Here is a 19,894-nt window from a genome sequence, read left to right on the forward strand (position 1 = left end):
CAAAGCAGAAATAGAGACACAGATGTAGAGAACAAACTTACGGATACCAAGGGGAGAAAGAGGGGTGGGATGAATTGGGAGTTTGGGATTGACATATGTATACTACAGATCAGATCAGGTCAGTCGCTCAGTCGTGTCCGACTCTTTGCGACCCCATGAATTGCAGCAGGCCAGGCCTCCCTGTCCATCACCACACTATTGATACTAGGTATTAAAATAGATATTTAATGAGGACCTACTGCATAGCACAAGGAACTCTACTCATTGTTCTGTGGTACCTAAATGGATAGGAAACGGGATATATGTATACATGTAACTGATTTTCTTTGCTGTATAGCAGAAACATAACACCATAAAGCAATGATACTCCAATAAAAATCAATTTAAAATAACACTGTTCTAAGTGTATTAAAAATATACACTTTGTTTGCCTTACCTCTGAAAAACAAGCATTATTTTCTATTCCAACTAACATTTCTAGGGTCAAATAAGCAAAAACTGGGAAGCCTTTGTTTACTATGATGCTAGTATCTAGCAGCTGAACTCAGGAGTATCGGGATTCAGCTATCAGAGAGGGCATTTTGATTACGTTTACTAGATCCATAGCCATTTTAGAGTGAGTCATTTTAGGATACCCTGAAGATTCCAATTCATTTTCTAGAAAACAGGACTTATTTGGCTGTGGACTCTAGGGATACCCTCCAAGCGGATCAGAATATGGATAGAGGAGGAAAAAACAATGCTGACTTAACTGAGGTGTCTGGGATAGTTCGGGGTGACTCGCAACAGCAGAACTCCAGAGTTTGTTATGTGCATGAGGTGGGCAGTAAAGTGGTTCGGAGTCCCCCACAGCAGGGTATACATTCTGCAAATACAGAAGCTGGCTGCTCAAGGTTTGTCTGGTTTGGTTATATAACTATATTTCTGCAACTACGTGCACATCAGCCACTCGCCACACATGCTGCATGTCTCCTGACGTTCCCCTGAAACACATGCAATGCTTCCTGGACCATGCTGGCTAGGGCAAGACGAGGACAAGGGGTAGGCTGGGGACTGCAGCAGCGCACACCCACTGCAAGGGGAGTAACCGCTCAAGAGAAGAAACACAACTGGGCTTTTTGGTGAGGTTTCCTGTTTTAAACAATGTGCCTGACAAAACAAAGAGGATTCTGAGCCAAATTCAGCCAGGAGGCACCACTTTTTGATACCTACTAGACATCATTCCCAGTTTCTCAACCTCCCCAAATAAATGAGTCTGACCCACTGCCTGAGAATTATTCGAATCCCCCTCCTCTACTGGGCTGACTTACAGCAGAACAGGGGCTGCAGAGCTGTCTTAATGCCTGTGAGGTATGAGGCTGTAGAGTCAGAGAAAGACTCAACTCATGAGCTGAGTAATGCTGGGCAAATTACTTGGGTAAATGCCCCTGCAAAACAGAGACAACAGTGTTGGTAAGATATCTTAAATAGGAACACCACAGAGCTATGGTTTAATAGGCTTTGGGGGGATGGTTGATGGCCACCTGGCTTCCTCTCAGTGAGTCCTCTGTGACTATGTCTAGCACCCCCTTCACAACAGGATACTCATGTACCCCATTATCCTTAACTTTATCCATTTATCCTTAACATCATCCATTATCCTTTTACCTTCAGCTAAAATTCCAAGAGAACAAGAAAACTGCATATTTTACACTAGAAATACAACAGAAGAGAAATGAAATTTACTTTGTAATTGTCTAAGCTTGGGTATCCCAACCTGGAAATATACATCCATGTAATAGATCAAGAAAATATGATTAGGAAGGCCACTTTCAATGGTCATGGAAGATTTGCTCTGCACAAGGATACCCTGAGAAGGGAGATTATCTGTTGTTGTGACAACATGAGGATAGGATGGCTATTTCTATTCCACACCATAGGTTTTAGATAGCAAGTGGTGGCCCTGTTGATCAATCTATAACATGGTTTTAATTTGTCATTGATATTATACAATAAGTCTTACTTACTATATAATAAGTCTAGATTCATTTCAGAGGAAGATGTCAATGAGGTGCCTCCAACTACTCAACCCTTAGGTATATGTTGGAATGCTAATGGAATTATTTCATTGAACAACTTTAAATCTTAATTTCAAGCCTAGAAAGAAGCAATACTGAAACTAAATTAAAAAGCAGATAGCACATGTAAATACAGTCCACTATAAAAGCTGCCCATACATGGAATGTCCTCATGTCCAAACTACACAGAGTACATTGCATTTGCCAAGTTTAATACTTCCAGGTATCATTCAATATGAAAGAAACTTACAGGCTTACACTTGGAAATAGACTTACTTATTAAAGGAAACCAACATAACAGAGCTAAACCAGTCTAGGAAAGTAAAGATCATATCACACATCAATTACAATTTTGGCTTTAAGTGAAAAGAAAGAAATCAAAAGATGCTGAGTGAGCATGCTTTCCTCTAGAGATGTATTACAATATTCTCTCGTAAAAAGAGACAGAAAATCTTTAGATAAACATTTTATTTTAAAAGAAAAAAGCTTGGGAAAACTCTAAAAATATGGAACAATTCTCATTTCCACCTCACTGAAAAATAAAGTAAAATCTAAAGTCAGCGGCTTTTATATTAACTTGGGATTTACATAAAGAAGTAATACCTTCTTTGTTTTCATGAGAAAGAAGAGCAACAGTGTAATTTAAGAATGCACTGGATGTGGCAAACCCTCCACTGAAAAATCTGAAAATAGCACAGGCTGCGAATGCTGAAATAATGAGAAATACACACATATGAAACAGCTGGCTGTGTCAGGCACCACCAACGTGCATTGTTGCTTGTACGCTAAATGTCAACACCCACGTTCAGAAACGCTATCGGGCAACACAACCTTTGGAATTTCACAGTATTGGTCAAACATATAAAGCGGAAGCAAAATACAAGGAATATGTCTGCTTTGTGATACAAAGGGGGAAAAGGATCTGCAACTTTATGAATAAATTCTACCATCCTAAATAAATAATGAAGAGAGTCAAAGAAACCAATGGGAACAAGACAGAAAGGTTCTGCTGTCCATCATGTTACCTCCCATCGTAACATATCTCATCCTTTTTTAATCTTGTCTTTGACTCTGCTGTTTAGAAACTTCCAAAATTTAATCTTCCTTAATTATGCTTCCTTGAAATTCAAAATATAATCATTTCACACTTTTTAGGATCATTACAGCTAAAATATCAAGGCAGAAAGAAGACAGGGAACAAGGTAATCATCAGCAATCTGCTATTCTCCAGAGGCTTCTGATTATTATTTTGAAGATATTATTCAGAAAAATAACTACTGAAATAACAACATATTATTCATGCAATTAAACTCCACATATGATATGAACTAATGTTCCGATGATTAGAAAGTTAAAGGGACCCAAATATCAGGAGCAATGAAAATACCCTACATCAACAGACAAGGGGCATTCTAGCTTTCACAATGTCCAGCCTATAATTACACTGCAACCAAGAGCAGTGCACAGTTAAGTACCCACTCACTGCAGCAACATGCTTTGGGTGGGGGTGGGGGCTTCAGAGCCGGGGAATTTTATCTGGCTTGTTTGGCATGAGGTTTGTTTTAGAAGAAGCAATTAAAAATTTTTTTAAATTTATTTTTGACTGTGCTGGGTGTCTTCATTGCTGTGTGGGCTTTCCTCTAGATGCAGTGGCTTCCCTCATTGCTGAGGACAAGTTTTACAGCTCGGGCTTCAGAAGTTGTGGCATGTGTACTCCAGAGCACAGGCTCAGTAGCTGTGGTGCATGGGCTTCATTATTCTGTGGCATGTGGGATCTTCTAGGACCAGAGATCGAACCCATCTCTCCTGTATTGGCAGGTGGATTTTTACCACTGAGCCACAAGGGAAGCCCGAGGTTTGTTTTAAATTATTTTTCTTCACTATGTGCTGTGCTGTGCATAGTTGCTCAGTCATGTCTGACTCTTTGCGACCCCCATGGATTGTAGCACGCCAGGCTATTCTGTCCATGGGGATTCTCCTGGCAAGAATACTGGAGTGGGTTGCCATGCCCTCCTCCAGGAGACCTTTCCAACCCAGGAACTGAACCCGGGTCTCCTAAGTATCAGGCAGATTCTTCACCAGCTGAGCTACCAGGGAAGCCATTTCTTCACTATACTTACGTGTAAAAAGCTGCTGCATATATATGGAATTTAGAAAGATGGTAACAATAACCCGGTGTACGAGACAGCAAGAGACACTGATGTATAGAACAGTCTTATGGACTCTGTGGGAGAGGGAGAGGGTGGGAAGATTTGGGAGAATGACATTGAAACATGTAAAATATCATGTAAGAAACGAGTTGCCAGTCCAGGTTCGATGCACGATACTGGATGCTTGGGGCTAGTGCACTGGGATGACCCAGAGGGATGGTATGGGGAGGGAGGAGGGAGGAAGGTTCAGGATGGGGAACACATGTATACCTGTGGCGGATTCATTTTGATATTTGGCAAAACTAATACAATTATGTAAAGTTTAAAAATAAAATAAATAAATAAAACCACTGATAAAAAATAAAATAAAATAAAATGCCTGGGGCAAAAAAAAAAAAAAGCTGCTGGTGCTGCTGCTGCTGCTAAGTCACTTCAGAATGTCTGACTCTTTGTGACCCCATGGACTGCAGCCTACCAGGCTCCTCTGTCCGTGGGATTTTCCAGGCAAGAGTGTGTAAAAAGCTACTGGATTTTTTCTCCCACCTTCTTTTTCTAAGAATCTACACTGTGCAATATAGAGCTGAAATACAAAAGCCCTACTGACTCAAAATATACTAGTAAAATGGTAAAAGCTACTATATTTAAGTATCTACCTTTAATATGTGCTGATATTGAACACAAGCAGTCTTTTTTAGGAAGTAATATTCTTTTTTTGAAAAAATTCTTATTTTGGCTGCGCTGTGTGGCACTCGGGATCTTAGTTCTTGAACCAGGAACTGAATCCATGCCTCCTGCATTGGGAGGTGAAGTCTTAACCACTGGACTGTCAGAGAAGCCCAGAAATAATATTCTTAATGACTATGCTTTCCTTACATTATACAAATACTCGGGAATGCAGGTTTCCTTGGATAATGTCAAAAATCCATGTATCCTACTACACTGCTGCTGTTGTTTTTAGTTGCTAAGTTGTGTCTGACTCTTTTGCGACCCCATGGACTGTAGTCCACCAGGCTCCTCTGTCCATGGGATTCTCCAGGCAATGATACTGGAGTGGGTTCCCATGCTCTTCTCCAGGGGATCTTCCTGACCCAGGGATTGAACCCACATCTCCTGTACTGCAGAAATTCTTTACCACTGAGGCACCTAGGAAGCATATGCTAAAAGGAACTAATAGTTGAGAGGGCAGAATCTGAAACTATGATTCTGGGTTCAAATGTCATCTTCAAGATTTACTCACTGGACAGTCCTGGGTAAGTTTTCTAGTTCCTCTGGGCTGCAGCTTCCTCATTTGAAACATATTTTAAAGGATTACTTTAAAAGATTTGTGTGAGGATTAAATGGCATAGTGCCTGCTAAATGCAGAGCATAAAAATAAATGACAAGCTAATGTAATTATTATTAGGGTTATTCGGCTGGCCCCAGGTTCTTAAGATTATGATTCATGCTGTAAGATTATGTTTTATGTGTATACACAAAACATGTTCACAACCACAGAACACATACCCATATATAACAGTATATACACTTTCAAAGAATTCTACATGGTCATGACCATTCAACTATCAAAAAGAAAGCTGCAAATCTGCTGAGGCTGCTGCAATTCAAAATGCCGCATGTTCAGTCAATGTTTGAAACGCTGCCTTAAAAAACTCAGCAATTACAAGGAATCTGGCAATATTCTACAAGAACAGCTTTTCTTCTAATTGTATTTCCAATACGAATTTGATTATTAATCAAACATTAGCATATCTGCTATATATTGTGCCACACTGTCCGGGAGACTAACTTGTTACCTGATTATAAAACAGTACGTTTTAAGACATTAATAAATAGCTCTCTCAGGACATTAAGACGCTTACAGGGCTGGCTCCTTAAAACAAGGTTTAGATGCTAATCAATCAAGTGGTACTTCCCATGGACATGTGATCTACAAAAAACAAAACAAACAAACAAAAACTACCCAGGGACTCAAAACTGTGTCATGTTTTAGTAATTGTTAAAAAAAAAACAAAACACAAATGTTCAAAGGATATGAAACCAACGTGAAGAAAGTTAAAAATAATGTGACATGACAATAAAGAGATGTGAATGAATAGCTTTGCATTCATATGGAGGATGAATTCACAGTGGACACAGCTTCTAAATCATTGTTCTTCAGAAGCATGAGTTTCATTTATGTTTGCATCTACGTTTCTTAAACGCTCAGGTCAGCAGTCTCCCGTTTTGTATCTTTTGTTCCATCCTGGTTGGTATTTTAGTACCTACATCCAGTTTCCCACTTGAATCAGCCTTTTCCCAGGCTTCCCTACCATCATCCCTACTTTATTTCATCATGGAAACAGGGATCGTCACACTGAATTTAATTCTGTTCTCTGGCATCGAAAACATTTCACAAGAGCAAGGACACAAATAGCAAGCTCAGTATTTGACCTCTGTAGGATGAAACACTGTTTCTACCTTAAATATAATACCAGTGAATAGAAATACTGTGATTTCAGTAGCTAAGAAGGAATTAAAAAGTAACAGAATTCAGTATAAAAATGTTGTTTCTTTCTTAAAGTTTCCTAGTTTGAAACAGAGCAGTCGGTGGAGACATTCTAACTTCAAGAGATTGGATGTGAATATTAAGTAGCTTTATGTGTTGGGGAGACTTTAAAAATGTTTTTAACTTTATTTAAAAACATGGCTTCTTTTTCCTTCTTATAAATCTATCATTTAGAATGACACCTCTATTACTAGAGTCCCTTGGACTGCAAGGAGATCCAACCAGTCCATTCTGAAGGAGATCAGCCCTGGGATTTCTTTGGAAGGAATGATGCTAAAGCTAAAACTCCAGTACTTTGGCCACCTCATGCGAAGAGCTGACTCATTGGAAAAGACTCTGATGCTGGGAGGGATTGGGGGCAAGAGGAGAAGGGGATGACAGAGGATGAGATGGCTGGATGGCATCATTGACTCTATGGACGTGAGTCTCAGTGAACTCTGGGAATTGGTGATGGCCAGGGAGGCCTGGCGTGCTGCGATTCATGGGGTCGCAAAGAGTCGGACACGACTGAGCGACTGATCTGATCTGATCTGATCTGATCTATTATATTACTAGACTTGGTAAGGGTCAGCAAGGGGTGAGGTGGAGGTGGCTGTCACAAAATGATGAAAATAAAAAATCAGGAAAGCAGTTAAACAAGGGCAAACCATGAATTTAGGGCTAAATATGTGAGCTCTGCATTTACTGACATTATTATAATCATGTTCCCCTCTGACCACAGCATCTCTTTCTTTTCTTCTGGACACATGCAGCATTTCTGGGGTGGCGGCTATAGTTAACATTTATTAAGCAATTATCATGGGCTACACATTCACTTTACCACCTCCTTTCAGCTTATTACCTCACTTAATTCTTGGATCATTCCCAGGTGAAGGGTACCTTTATTTTCTACATCTTCTAGAGGAGGAGTTTAAGATTCAGAGAAGAAATGTGGCTTACCCAGAGTCACACAGTGAGTAACAAGGGTTGAAACTAGGTTATGTCTGAGTGTTAAAGAATCTGACTGCAATGCAGGAGACCCAGGTTCAATCCCTGGGTCAGGGAGATTCCCTAGAGAAGGGAATGGCTACCCACTCCAGTATACTTGCCAGGAGAATTCCATGGCCAGAGGAACCTAGCAGGCTACACTCCATGGGGTTGCAAAGAGTTGGATACGACTGAGTGACTAACACTTTCTTTCTTTCTCGAGTCCAATATTATAACCACACTTTTCACCACCATCTCTGGACAAGGACACACGGGTCAAGGCTGCTTATGTAATGTGGGGATGATACTGCAAAGCTGACCTCTATTCAGCACCAAACACACTAATGGATAGTCGAGATGCAAGGAAGCCACGACTGCTATTTTTCTTATTTATAACAATGCATTTCGGTAACAAGAAAGAAATTACATTTCTTTTTGACGTCAACTATCAGATAAACACAAGACCATAAATAGAGACAGTATTTTCAAAATATGTGTATGAACAAGCAATATATTTGCTCTAAATCACACACACACACACGCACGCACACTCTTAATTAAGTTCCGTATGTTTCCAAGCACACTTTGCCTCTTCTATTTTACATCAAAGTTCTCAGCCAAGCCTCTCCTAGACTGTAGCATAAAGTCAGCATACTGGATATTAGGGGGGTGGCTGAATCTAACGCATCTCTGCTGCTTTCAGATTCCTACTTTCTTATTTATTTTGCTTTTCCTGCATAACCTTCATTATCTTAAGTAGGTAGAACTGAGAGACAAAGAAGTGCCCACGACCTTACCTGTTTGAGAGCCTTTTTGGTGTGCTGCTGAAAGGAAGACACTAACTTGCTCTGCACTGCTGTGTTAGGAAGGCTTGCATCTCGGGTGGAAGACGCCTCATCAGTTACCTGCTTCGCACACACTAGAAACAGAGAGATGATGATATTACTAATTTGAATTCCTTTTTTTTTTTTCCCTATATTCACTGTAATTAACTCACTTGGAGCGTTTCTCCAATTGAAAATGGATACCTAAAATAAAGCAAAATAGCACAGTATAAAGATGAGTATCTCAATTTGAAAGAAGGGATCGTTTAATCACTCTGTGGCCACAGTTACACTGAACCTCTCTGAGCCTCAGTTTCCTTACCCGCTAACTGATGATAATTTCAATGTCTCAGGCTACTGTACAGACATAAAAAAGAGAACGGTATCTGTCTCAAGAGGTGGGAGTCAGTAGGTAGTTTCTGGAGGTGAGTAGGCAGATTGGGCAATTCATAACATTGTGAAGAAAGAATCTACATTAATGAAATTGTTTTCAATCTACCAACCTCAGAAGCCCCTGGAGAAGGGAATGGCTACCCCCTCCAGTATTCTTGCCTGGAAAATCCATGTACAGAGGAGCCTGGTAGGCTACAGTCCATGGGGTCGCAAAGAGTCAGATACAGCTAAGCGACTAACACTTTCACTTTCAACCTCAGAGGTACTGTGAATCTTCCCTTTAAAAGCCCTCCGTCTATAGAATCTGTGCACTGGGGTGTGTGCATATCCTCTTCTATGGGCCGAAGTACATAGCATGGAGAAGGCAAAATGAGATGTGAGATGCTGAGTGTCAACTGAAGGTAATTATTTTTAAGAAAATCACGGACTCTGCAGATTACAATATAATTACCCATTTTTACTACAGTCAAGCCTTCCAGGTGCCTCATCTATGGAAGCCAAGTTCACTGTCATTTCTACTCTGTAACACCTGTGCTGGAGTGCCAACGCTTCTTTCTGTCCTCCTCAGACACTCTGCCTGAGAGACCGGGTTTCACACTGATGTGACTCTGGCAGCAGCAGAGATAGAAGGCCTTTTCTCTGTACTCCAGGGTGGGGGGGGGGGGGCGGATTTATGTGGAAAATCCACATGAGGAAGCGCTGTGATTAGTGGCAAATGGAGGCATATGTCAAAGGCAGGAGGCAAGAGGAAGTCATATGGAAGAAAATAACTTGAGAACATATTGTAAAAGCTTAAAATAAGCCTTCTTAAGGGCACCAGGGTTAACACTAATCTAAGAAAAATTTGCAAGGAACAGGAGCTCAGGACGATTCTGACCTGAGTGTGAAAGGTGGGTGGACGAGTTAAAAATGATTCTAGTCACATTGTAGAGTAATTTTACTCCAATAAAATCTAAAACAAACAAACAAAAATTCTAGTAAAAAATGGAGACATAGGCATGTGGCAGTGTTGACAGCACTGCTTCGGGTAGATTAAAGCTCACACTGACTAGAAATGGAAAATGTAGCCCATGAAAGAGGATGCCCAGGCAAAAGAGTGAATCGAGTTTTGTTTGAATGACAGAAAGTAATCAGGAAGACAAAATGAACACATTTTAAAAAATAACTGTTAGTTATTAATGCCAGGCATTTGACATACGTGACCTCATTTCATCTTCACAGCTTCCTTGCGAGATGGAAAAAGTGTCATCTCCACATTGGAGAGAGAAAACTACAGCTCAGAAATGGTCGTTCATGTGTCCACGGTCACAGCTAGTGAAGAGCAGACCTGGGGTCCAAGGCCAGGTCCATAATCTTCCATTTAGAATATCTGGCTTCAAAGCCAAGAACTGATACAGAAAATGTAATGTCTAAAGAACATGTTGCATCATGTTGGAAGACCTGAAACAGGAAGTTAATAAGGCCACAAAGGAACAAGATGTTGAGCTCTGATAAGAAAAAACTGAGGTCAACTGGCCCAGAAAACATTAAGGTCGAAGTAGCAAAAGGATGTGCCCAGATATCCAGGGAGAGCAATGCCTGAGTTAAAGATCAGGTAACTTTTTTCTCTTCGATACACTATGACATTTTATGCTTAAAACAATCTAAATGTTTCAGTAAAGAAACATTTTATAATACTGCTTACATAAACTATGGCTTCCTGGCCTCTCTCCTTAACATCATCACTTTTTTGTACCTCTTTGCCAAAGCTGACTTATCAAGGAATATGAGAAATAACCATCAGTTTATATTCTAAAGATAAATTTCTTTTTATACTGATTACATGGATGGCTTTTTTTTTTTTTTTCCAATATTCTGGAGTCAATAGGAAGTGTGACAAACTGGAGAGATGAGAGGAAGGTGGTGGATACGATATACAATCCCAACTGAACAGAGCTAAAAGGATGGAACGTGAGCACAGCCCAAAGAAAAGTGCGCATTAGCAAATACGTTTTACTACTTTCACATTCTTAAATTAGTATCACCACCTAGAAAAATACAAACCTAATGGTAGTTTAAAAAGACAGCCAGAATGCAGCACGTGGGTTTCAGGGAATTTGTAAAAAGCATCAGAATGCTCCTGGCCTACTGGACATCAAAACGCGTTTACCAATTTTCTCAGGAAATGATTTTATTCATAAGCATTTCAAAGGTAAACTTCAATACAGCAGGATCAAAAAAACAACAATTACTGAATCAGTGTGGGTGTAATCAAAACCTTATGTCTTTTATTTTCTGACTGCTACAATAAGCAGTGTACACTCAGCTGTCACTTCCTGAGGATAACAGGTATCTAAATTACAACTTGCTCCATTTGTTTCTGACCTAGGAAACCACAGGCTGTTGTGACACCTATTTCGGTGTCAGTGTATACGCTGTGCGGTTGTTTAAATCCGCTACCGCGATGTGTTAACAGCGAGTCACACATATCTACACACAGTGTTTCCAGAAGTAAGAGTCGTCAACACACAGCCCAGAATTTCAGTTGGAGGGAATGACAATAAAACTGAAACAGCCTCAAGAAACACTGTGAAGTTTTTCCTCAATGTGATTCAATTCCCTTTAACTCCATCCTGTTTTACTTCATCTTACATTCCAGCCTAGACCCAAGTGAAGCATCATGAGAATTCCTTTACTACAGAGTCATTTTCCTCCCCGGTTCCTCTTTCTGAACTTGATCCTATTTCTCTGGGCCAAACTGGTTTCCCTGTAATTATTTATTTCTAATACAATAAATGCAGAATCTTAAAGAAAGTAAATGTAATAGAAAATAAAATATAGAAATTAGTATTCCTGTGTATTTAAAACTTGTTTCTAAGGGAAAGTTCAAGAATAAAAATGAGTAGGACACCATATAAAGCATGCACAGCCTTCAAAGAGTGTGTGCCTGTGTGTGTGTGTGTACTGACTATACAGACCCCAAACACGGGCATCTAAGTGATTTATTCATTCTTTGCCATGAGGGTAGCTGAACCTAAAAACATGCCCTGTGTAGATGGAGCAGCGGGTGAACACACTCTTGCAAGATTCATATTCTGACAAAACACACCGTTTTCACTCTTACTTTATCCTTGCAGCTTTCTTAACAGATGTGATAAATAAATAATACAGGGCTTATTTTAAACAGTTGCCTGAATATTTATCTAAGGGGCTGAGTTTGGCCTCTGAAATACAAGCCAAAAAAAAATTAATGTTCAAGAAAGGGCCAGGGGAAATCCCCTGTATGTTGAAATTACAACAGGAGCCAGGAAACTGAAGAATTAGGACAGATGTTTTAGCCAATAAATATCTAACTCTGACATGCAGCTTAGAAGCGATATCTTCTTGGCACTCAGGACAGAATAGAAACTGTTTCTCTTTTTTTCTTTCGTAACTGTGCACTGGCAGCATCACAAAATTCACGTTAGGATTTTATACCTGGAAACCCCATGAGACTGCCTGCCCTACTTGTAGCTGGACAAACTGAAGACTAGAAAAAAACTGTCTTAAAAGGTACAGGAATATTATTTCTATGTTTTGCTTGCCGGCTAAAACTAGGCAAGCTAAAAGCATAGCTGAAAGCTAATCTGCCAGTTTTTAATTCAAACAGTTAATGGGACTTTTCAGTCGCTGTCGCTCATCTACCTCTACTCTCATTCACACTCAGATTCCCAAACTCCTCCTCCAAATTATTTTACTTAGAAGGCTTGGGACCAACGGGATTACAGGTCGTCACCAGTTAGCCCTCAAGGCTAAAGGAACTGCTGAGTGCGTCTCAAAAAGACTGGATGGCAGCCTCTTTTCTCCAAGTCCCAAGCTGTCCCTTCCCCTCGCTCTTCTTTTTCATTCACCATTAGACCCAACAATGTGACAAAACTGGAAAATATGGACTAAAGCTCATACTTTGTAAGCGGGGCTGCTGAGAGTCGGAAATGACTGAGCGCCGAAGCACAGCAGTGAGATGAAGGCATGGGTGACACTCCCCCCAGCCTAAGTACTAAGCCCCTGACAGGTATACAAGAGGGCTTTGAACTTAACACAAGACATGAAAACAGGAGAAAGGAGAATGGACTCCTTTTTAAAAAATTTTTTAATTTTACATTAGCATATAGCTGATTGGGAGAAGGCAATGGCACGCCACTCCAGTACTCTTGCCTGGAGAATCCCAGGGACGGGGGAGCCTGGTGGGCTGCCGATTGTGGGGTCGCACAGAGTCAGACATGACTGAAGTGACTTAGCAGCAGCAGCATAGCTGATTAACAATGTTGTGACAGTTTCAGGTGCACAGCAGAATGGCTCAGTCACACGTATATATGCATCCATCCTCCTCTGAACACCACACACCGCCACCCCCCACCACCATCCAAGCTGCCACATAACACTGAGCAGAGTTCCCTGTGCTCTACAGTAGGACCTTGTTGGCTATCCACTTTAAATATAGCAGTGTGTACATGTCAATCCCAAACTCCCTTCCCCCGATAACCGTATGTTTGAGCAGAATGCAATCTTGACTCTGTCTTTATTTCTAGTCTCACATCTGGTCATCTTCCCAACTCCCACCTCTCTGATTCAGCCAGTCGAGATCTTGTGGCATTTCCTGAACACACATAATACTCGCTGTATTTGTCTCACTTGCTCTGACCGTCCCTCTTTCATCTTTCTGCCTAGCAAACTCATCTTGACCGAACTCAAACAGCTTCCTCAAAGCTTTCCTGACTATCCCCATCTCTGAGGAAGACTAACTCTTCCCCTACCCATGCTTTCTTGGAACTCAGTGTTATGAATTCATGTCAGTCCCTGAGATACTGTTGCCTGCCTCTGCCTTATCACTCACAGGCCCAGCAACTTGAATACTTACTTCTGTGCAAAGACAGGCACAGAGCAGTTGATCCATGAATGCTAATTAAACTGTCCAATTTGATTTTTATGAAATTTGTTTCAAGTATCTACTTCTTTTCCTTAAAAAACTGGCTATGCTGGGTCTTCATTGCTGTGCAGGTTTTCCTCTAGTTGTGGTGCCGCTGCTGCCAAGTCGCTTCAGTCGTGTCCGACTCTGTGCGACCCCATAGACGGCAGCCCACCAGGCTCCCCGTCCCTGGGATTCTCCAGGCAAGAACACTGCAGTGGGTTGCCATTTCCTTCTCCAATGCATGAAAGTGAAAACTGAAAGTGAAGTTGCTCACTCATGTCTGACTTAGCGACCCCATGGAGCGCAGCCTACCAGGCTCCTCCGTCTGGGATTTTCCAGGCAAAAGTAGTGGAGTGCGGTGCCATTGCCTTCTCTGGTAGTTGTGGTGAGTAGGGGGTTATTCTTTGTTGAAAGTGCTTGGGCTTCTCGTTGCAGTGGCTTCTCTTGTTGCAAAGCACGGTCTCCAGGCAATCGAGCGTCAGTAGTTGTGGCTCTAGAGCACAGCTCAGGAGTTGTGGTGTACGGGCTTATCTGCCTTGTAGCGTGTGGAATCTTCCCGGACCAGGGATCGAATTTGTGTCCCCTGCACTGGCAGGTAGATTCTTAACCACTAGACCACTAGGGAAGTTCTAAAGTATTTCTTTCTAAAGTTAACTTTCAATTACTGTTTTTAACAAGAATTCACGGAAGGGGAAGTCAACAAAGCACAGTTTGTTTGTTTGTTTTTATTGTGGAAAAGAATATGTACACAAATGAATTTTTAAAATTTGAAAACAGAATCTTTATTAAGAGATTGCATATTATCCTAAGATAAATTAGGGAAAATATGAAAACCAAACTGAAAAAAAACATCATATGCAAGTCCGTGGGAGATCTATGTGAAGTGTGAAACCTAGAAGTGTTCGTCGCTCAATCGTGTCTGACTCTTTGGGACCCCGTGGACTGGAGCCCATCAGGCTCCTCTGTCCATGGAATTCTTCAGACAACGATACTGGAGTGGGTTGCCATTCCCTTCTCCAGGGGGTCTTCCCAACCCACGGATCAAACCCAGGTTTCCTGCATTGTGGGCAGATTCTTTAACATCTGAGCCACCTGGGAAGCCCCACGACCTGCCACTAAATGTAGATACATTTCCTTTTGCCGTCCTTACTCATTGACATATTTCAAGAGGAAAGTCACAGTCTGGAGGTTTTGTGTGGTGAAATAAAAATAAGTATCACTGAAAAGTCAAAATTAGAAATGACAATGCTTACTTGAAATGTCAGGAGCCGTGTGGGGGCAGAACCACAAAATAGCCCAGGATGTGGGCACATGAGAGTCAACGCAACAAAGATATTTATCGTCATATGTCTTATTCATCTATACACGAAGTGACTGTCTACCTGCAGTAACCAGAGTTCAAAGGGCTAATGAAGGCAGGGAAAGGAGCATTCCTTGATTGATTTCATTTCTTTCAGTTCTTCTTCTAACTACTTCGTTTCAATTTTCTCAACAGACAGACACTCTCAAATCAAAAGTTTTCCATCAAAATGATCCTGTATATACTATAGGCTTAGCAGAGTTCTTCTAAACTACAGAAATTTAAATCAAATAGCACACAGTATATGAGGATTAATAATGTGGAACTGTGGTGTTGGAGAAGACTCTTGAGAGTCCCTTGGACTGCAAGGATATCCTACCAGTCCATTCTAAAGGAAATCAGTCCTGAATATTCATTGGAAGGACTGATGCTGAAGCTGAAACTCCAATACTTTGGCCACCTGATGCAAAGAGCTGACTCATTTGAAAAGACCCTGATGCTGGGAAAGATTGAGGGCAGGAGGAGAAGGGGCGACAGAGGATAAAATGGTTGGATGGCATCACTGACTCAATGGACATGGGTTTGGGTGGCCTCCGGGAGTTGGTGATGGACAGGGAGACCTGGCGTGCTGCGGTTCATGGGGTCGCAAAGAGCCTGACACGACTGAGCGACTGAACTGAAACTGAATGTGGCACATTGTTAGAATTCAATTTCAAAAGAGGGCTGGATCTTAATTGTTTATTTATTAATCATTTATTCAATTGCAACACTTTTATTAAACACCTTCATGCCAAGGACTGTATAAAATGCAGGGGTTTAACAGTGACTAAGACCTAAGACCTAACTTTGAGCCCTTAAGTTTTCTTAAAAGTACTTTTTTCATAAAACAATGGTATAGGGCTTCCCTGGTGGCTCAGTGGTAAAAAAAAAATCCACCTGCCAATGCAGGAGGCATGGGTTCTATCCCTGATCTGGTGAGATCCCACATGCCACAAAGCAACTGGGCCCATGCACCACAAATACCGAGCCTGTGCTCTGGAGCCGGGAACCACGAAAGGAGGAGTCACCACAAAGAGAAGCCTGCACATGGCAACTAGAGCACAGCCCCCACCCACTGCAACTAGACAAAAGCCCTCACAGCAATGAAGACCCAGCACAGCCAAAAATAATGAATGATTAAAAAAAAAAGGTTAGAACTATTAATTCTGCCTGAGAAAAATCAACCCTATGAAGACCTAGCAGTGATAACTACAATTTGTTTTAAAGGATCAATAAGTGGGTAATTCAAAATTATCCCCAGATTGGCAAATAACCCCAAAAGTTTATGTTTGGACTGTGCTATGTTTTATGTATCACACTTACATTTCAAATTGTGCATATCAGATACTCTGGATATAAACAGCAGCAAAATACATGCCAAAACCTGTTGAAGACGACTTAATGACAACCAGACAAAATCATCTGATCTCAACTAAATATTTCCAGGACTCCCTTTCTTTCAGGAAAAAGGCAACTCCTTAATCCTTTTTGGATCCAGACTGAGGAGAACCACTCCTCTCAGAGCAGTCCTTATTCCAAGATATGTTTAGGTATCTAGATTTAAACAATCTCCCTTGCTGCATTATAAGAAAACATCCAAAGGGTACAAGAGGTGAATAATTAAACAGAAAAATAATGGCAATAAAATCATGGAAACAGCAATTTTCCCCTAAGACTCAAGGGAGACAGTATCTAAATGCTGTAAGTACTGGTATTAGATAGTATTTGAACACCATGGCACCCCACTCCAGTACTCTTGCCTCCAGAATCCCATGGATGGAGGAGCCTGGTGGGCTGCAGTCCATGGGGTCGCTAAGAGTTGGACACAACTGAGCGACTTCACTTTCACTTTTCACCTTCATGCATTGGAGAAGGAAATGGCAACCCACTCCAGTGTTCTTGCCTGGAGAATCCCAGGGACAGGAGCCTGGTGGGCTGCCGTCTATGGGGTCGCACAGAGTCGGACATGACTGAAGCAACTAAGCAGTAGGAGCAGCAGCTCTATGAATAAAATACAACTAATATAACTTGGATGGTGACTTCAGTCATGAAATTAAAAGATGTTTGTTCCTTGGAAGGAAAGCTACGACGAACTTACACAGTGTATTAAAAAGCAGAGACATCATTTTGCTGACCAATGTCCATATAGTCAAAGCTATGGTTTTCCCAATAGTCACGTACAGATGTGAGAGCTGCACCATGAATAAGGCTGAGCGCTGCAGAACTGATGCTTCATACTGTGGGGCTGGAGAAGACTCTGAAGAGTCCCTTGGACTGCAAGGAGATCAAACCAGTCAATCCTGAAGGAAATTAACCCTGAATATTCATTAGAAAGGCTGATGTTGAAGCTCCAGTATTTTGGCCACCTGACACGAAGAGCTGATTCATTGGAAAAGACTCTGATGCTGGGGAATATTGACGACAAAAGGAGAAAGGAGCGGCAAAGATGGTTAGACAGCATCACCGATTCAATGGACATGAGTTTGAGCAAACTCCTGAAGACAGTGGAGAAGAGAGGAGGCTGGTGTGTCAATGGGGTCCCAAAGAGTAGGACACAACTAAGCAACCGAACAACAACAGTAACAAACTAAAAATTTTACTATATAGTCTGCTCTATTAGGTCAATAAGCCCTTTTCTTGGTCAGAAGAGGTCTGCAGAAAAGAGAGCAAAAATAAACTAGGAGGAAGAACGAATCAGATGATTCATGATTATACCAGTCATGTGTATCAGTAAGAACGTGCTCCACAACATGTAATCATGCCAGACACATTAATGATTTGGGTGGCATATATCACACACTACAAATGACAGTCATCTGATATCCCAGTCCTAGATGTATTGCAACTACATTGCAATGTCCTCAAATAGTTCACAAACACATTGGTTTGTATCAGACCAGACAATGAATTTCCACTAAGTAACTAGGAAGAATAGTTTACTCACTGAAGGTATAGGAATCCCTCCTAACCAGCACTCAATTTATCACCAGGACATTTTAGTTGGATTAGTACCTCTGTATATCTAGACACGGAGAAGGCAATGGCACCCCACTCCAGTACTCTTGCCTGGAAAATCCCATGGATGGAGGAGCCTGGTGGGCTGCAGTCCATGGGGTCGATAAGAGTCGGACACGAATGAGCGACTTCACTTTCACTTTCCACTTTCATGCATTGGAGAAGGAAATGGCAACCCACTCCAGTGTTCTTGCCTGGAGAATCCCAGGAATGGGGGAGCCTGATGGGCTGCCATCTCTAGGGTCGCACAGAGTCGGACACGACTGAAGTGACTTAGCATAGCATATCTAGACAAGAAACTCAGATAAGAGAAACAAAACCAGAAATAATAATATTTAATAGAAAAAGCATACACATCCTATAAAGTTAAGTCGCTCAGTCGTGTCTGACTCTTTGAGACCCCATGGACTGTAGCCTACCAGGGTCCTCTGTCCATGGGATTTTCCAGGCAAGAATACTGGAGTGCGTTGCCATTTCCTTTTCCAACATATCCTATAGGTACTAGCCTTTAACCACCTAATCCCTCCTATCATAGAACCGATACAGAATCCCCTTAGAATTATGGAAAATAACACAATAAGCTGCTTTTTGTGTGTGGGGGGGTAATTAGAAGCTATTTCTCTTATACCCACAACACCTGTGATCTACATGGCAGCAAGTTCCTGAAACATCTGCTCCGAAATACAGCAACCCATCTAGAAAATGAGAAATAGAAAAAAGCAGCCAGAAAGAATATCATTAAAAGGTTGGTATAGGCCAAGGATAAGTGCTTCATTCATGGGCACTACTAATGACTTCATACTTCAACATATAAAGCATAACTCCAGTGAATAAGAAAAGGAGTTAGACAAACAGATGGTTAACTGTTTGAGAAATGGTTATACACTGTCACTTTAGAGAAAAAAGAAAGGATGGATTATCTGACATGACTGAAAAAAGTACTTCATTTTAAAAGCATGGATTCTTTGTTCCTCTCTATCAATCACAAACTATATCAATCAAGAAGAAATCTGACTCTTTGGGATGAGTAATTGGGAGAATACATTTAATTTCGGTTTTATTTGAGAGGGACTTCACTTTTATCATGAGATCGTACTCTATTTCCAATCTTTATCTCTATATTATGAAATATTTCTCTCCTTGAACAAGAAAAGAGGGGAAAGTACACTTAAATGGGTCACTTTATCTACACTTAAAAACTTTTTTTTTAACTCCATGACTCTTGGACTGTTAAAATTGACCAAAATCCATTTACACAAGAACAAAGTTCAGGGTTCAAGGGGAAATATGTAAGAAAAAGAGGTCCCTAATGGGTAAAAGAAATGGAAAATAGTATCTATAAGTCATGTTTGAAAGAGCTGGGATAAGTTATTTGGAGAAGTTAAGATGAAGGGGGTGGGAGTTAAGATGATGCCCAGCTGTTCTCCATCATCAGAGGTGGGGGGGTGGGGAGGAGAAAACTGGTTTAATTAAAAGCTCCAGAGATTTCAGCATAAGGAAAAAATTCTTGACTGTAAAGGTTATCAAAAACACAGAGACACAAATATAAAGAAGACTGTGGGATTCCCATCCCTCTGGGCACTTACTATTAGAATAATGTCCACTTGAATTGACTGGTTTAAGTAAAAAAGCTGACATGAGAGAGGATCCAGGCCTGCGTGAACCTCTGAAGTCCCTC

General features: G+C 41.1%; 1 protein-coding gene across 4 annotated transcripts in view; it reads right to left on the reverse strand.

Moving 5' to 3' along the window:
* The window catches only part of ASXL3 (ASXL transcriptional regulator 3), a 192,274-nt gene that overhangs the window by 90,625 nt on the left and 81,755 nt on the right, over window positions 1-19,894 (reverse strand). For all 4 annotated transcript variants that reach the window (XM_061399647.1, XM_061399648.1, XM_061399650.1 and 1 more), the window contains exon 5: window positions 8,516-8,637. In XM_061399647.1, the coding sequence (XP_061255631.1) occupies window positions 8,516-8,637 (122 nt within the window). The remainder of the gene's footprint in view (window positions 1-8,515; window positions 8,638-19,894) is intronic.

This window comes from Bos javanicus, chromosome 24, assembly GCF_032452875.1.
Source record: "Bos javanicus breed banteng chromosome 24, ARS-OSU_banteng_1.0, whole genome shotgun sequence".
NCBI lineage: Eukaryota > Metazoa > Chordata > Mammalia > Artiodactyla > Bovidae > Bos > Bos javanicus.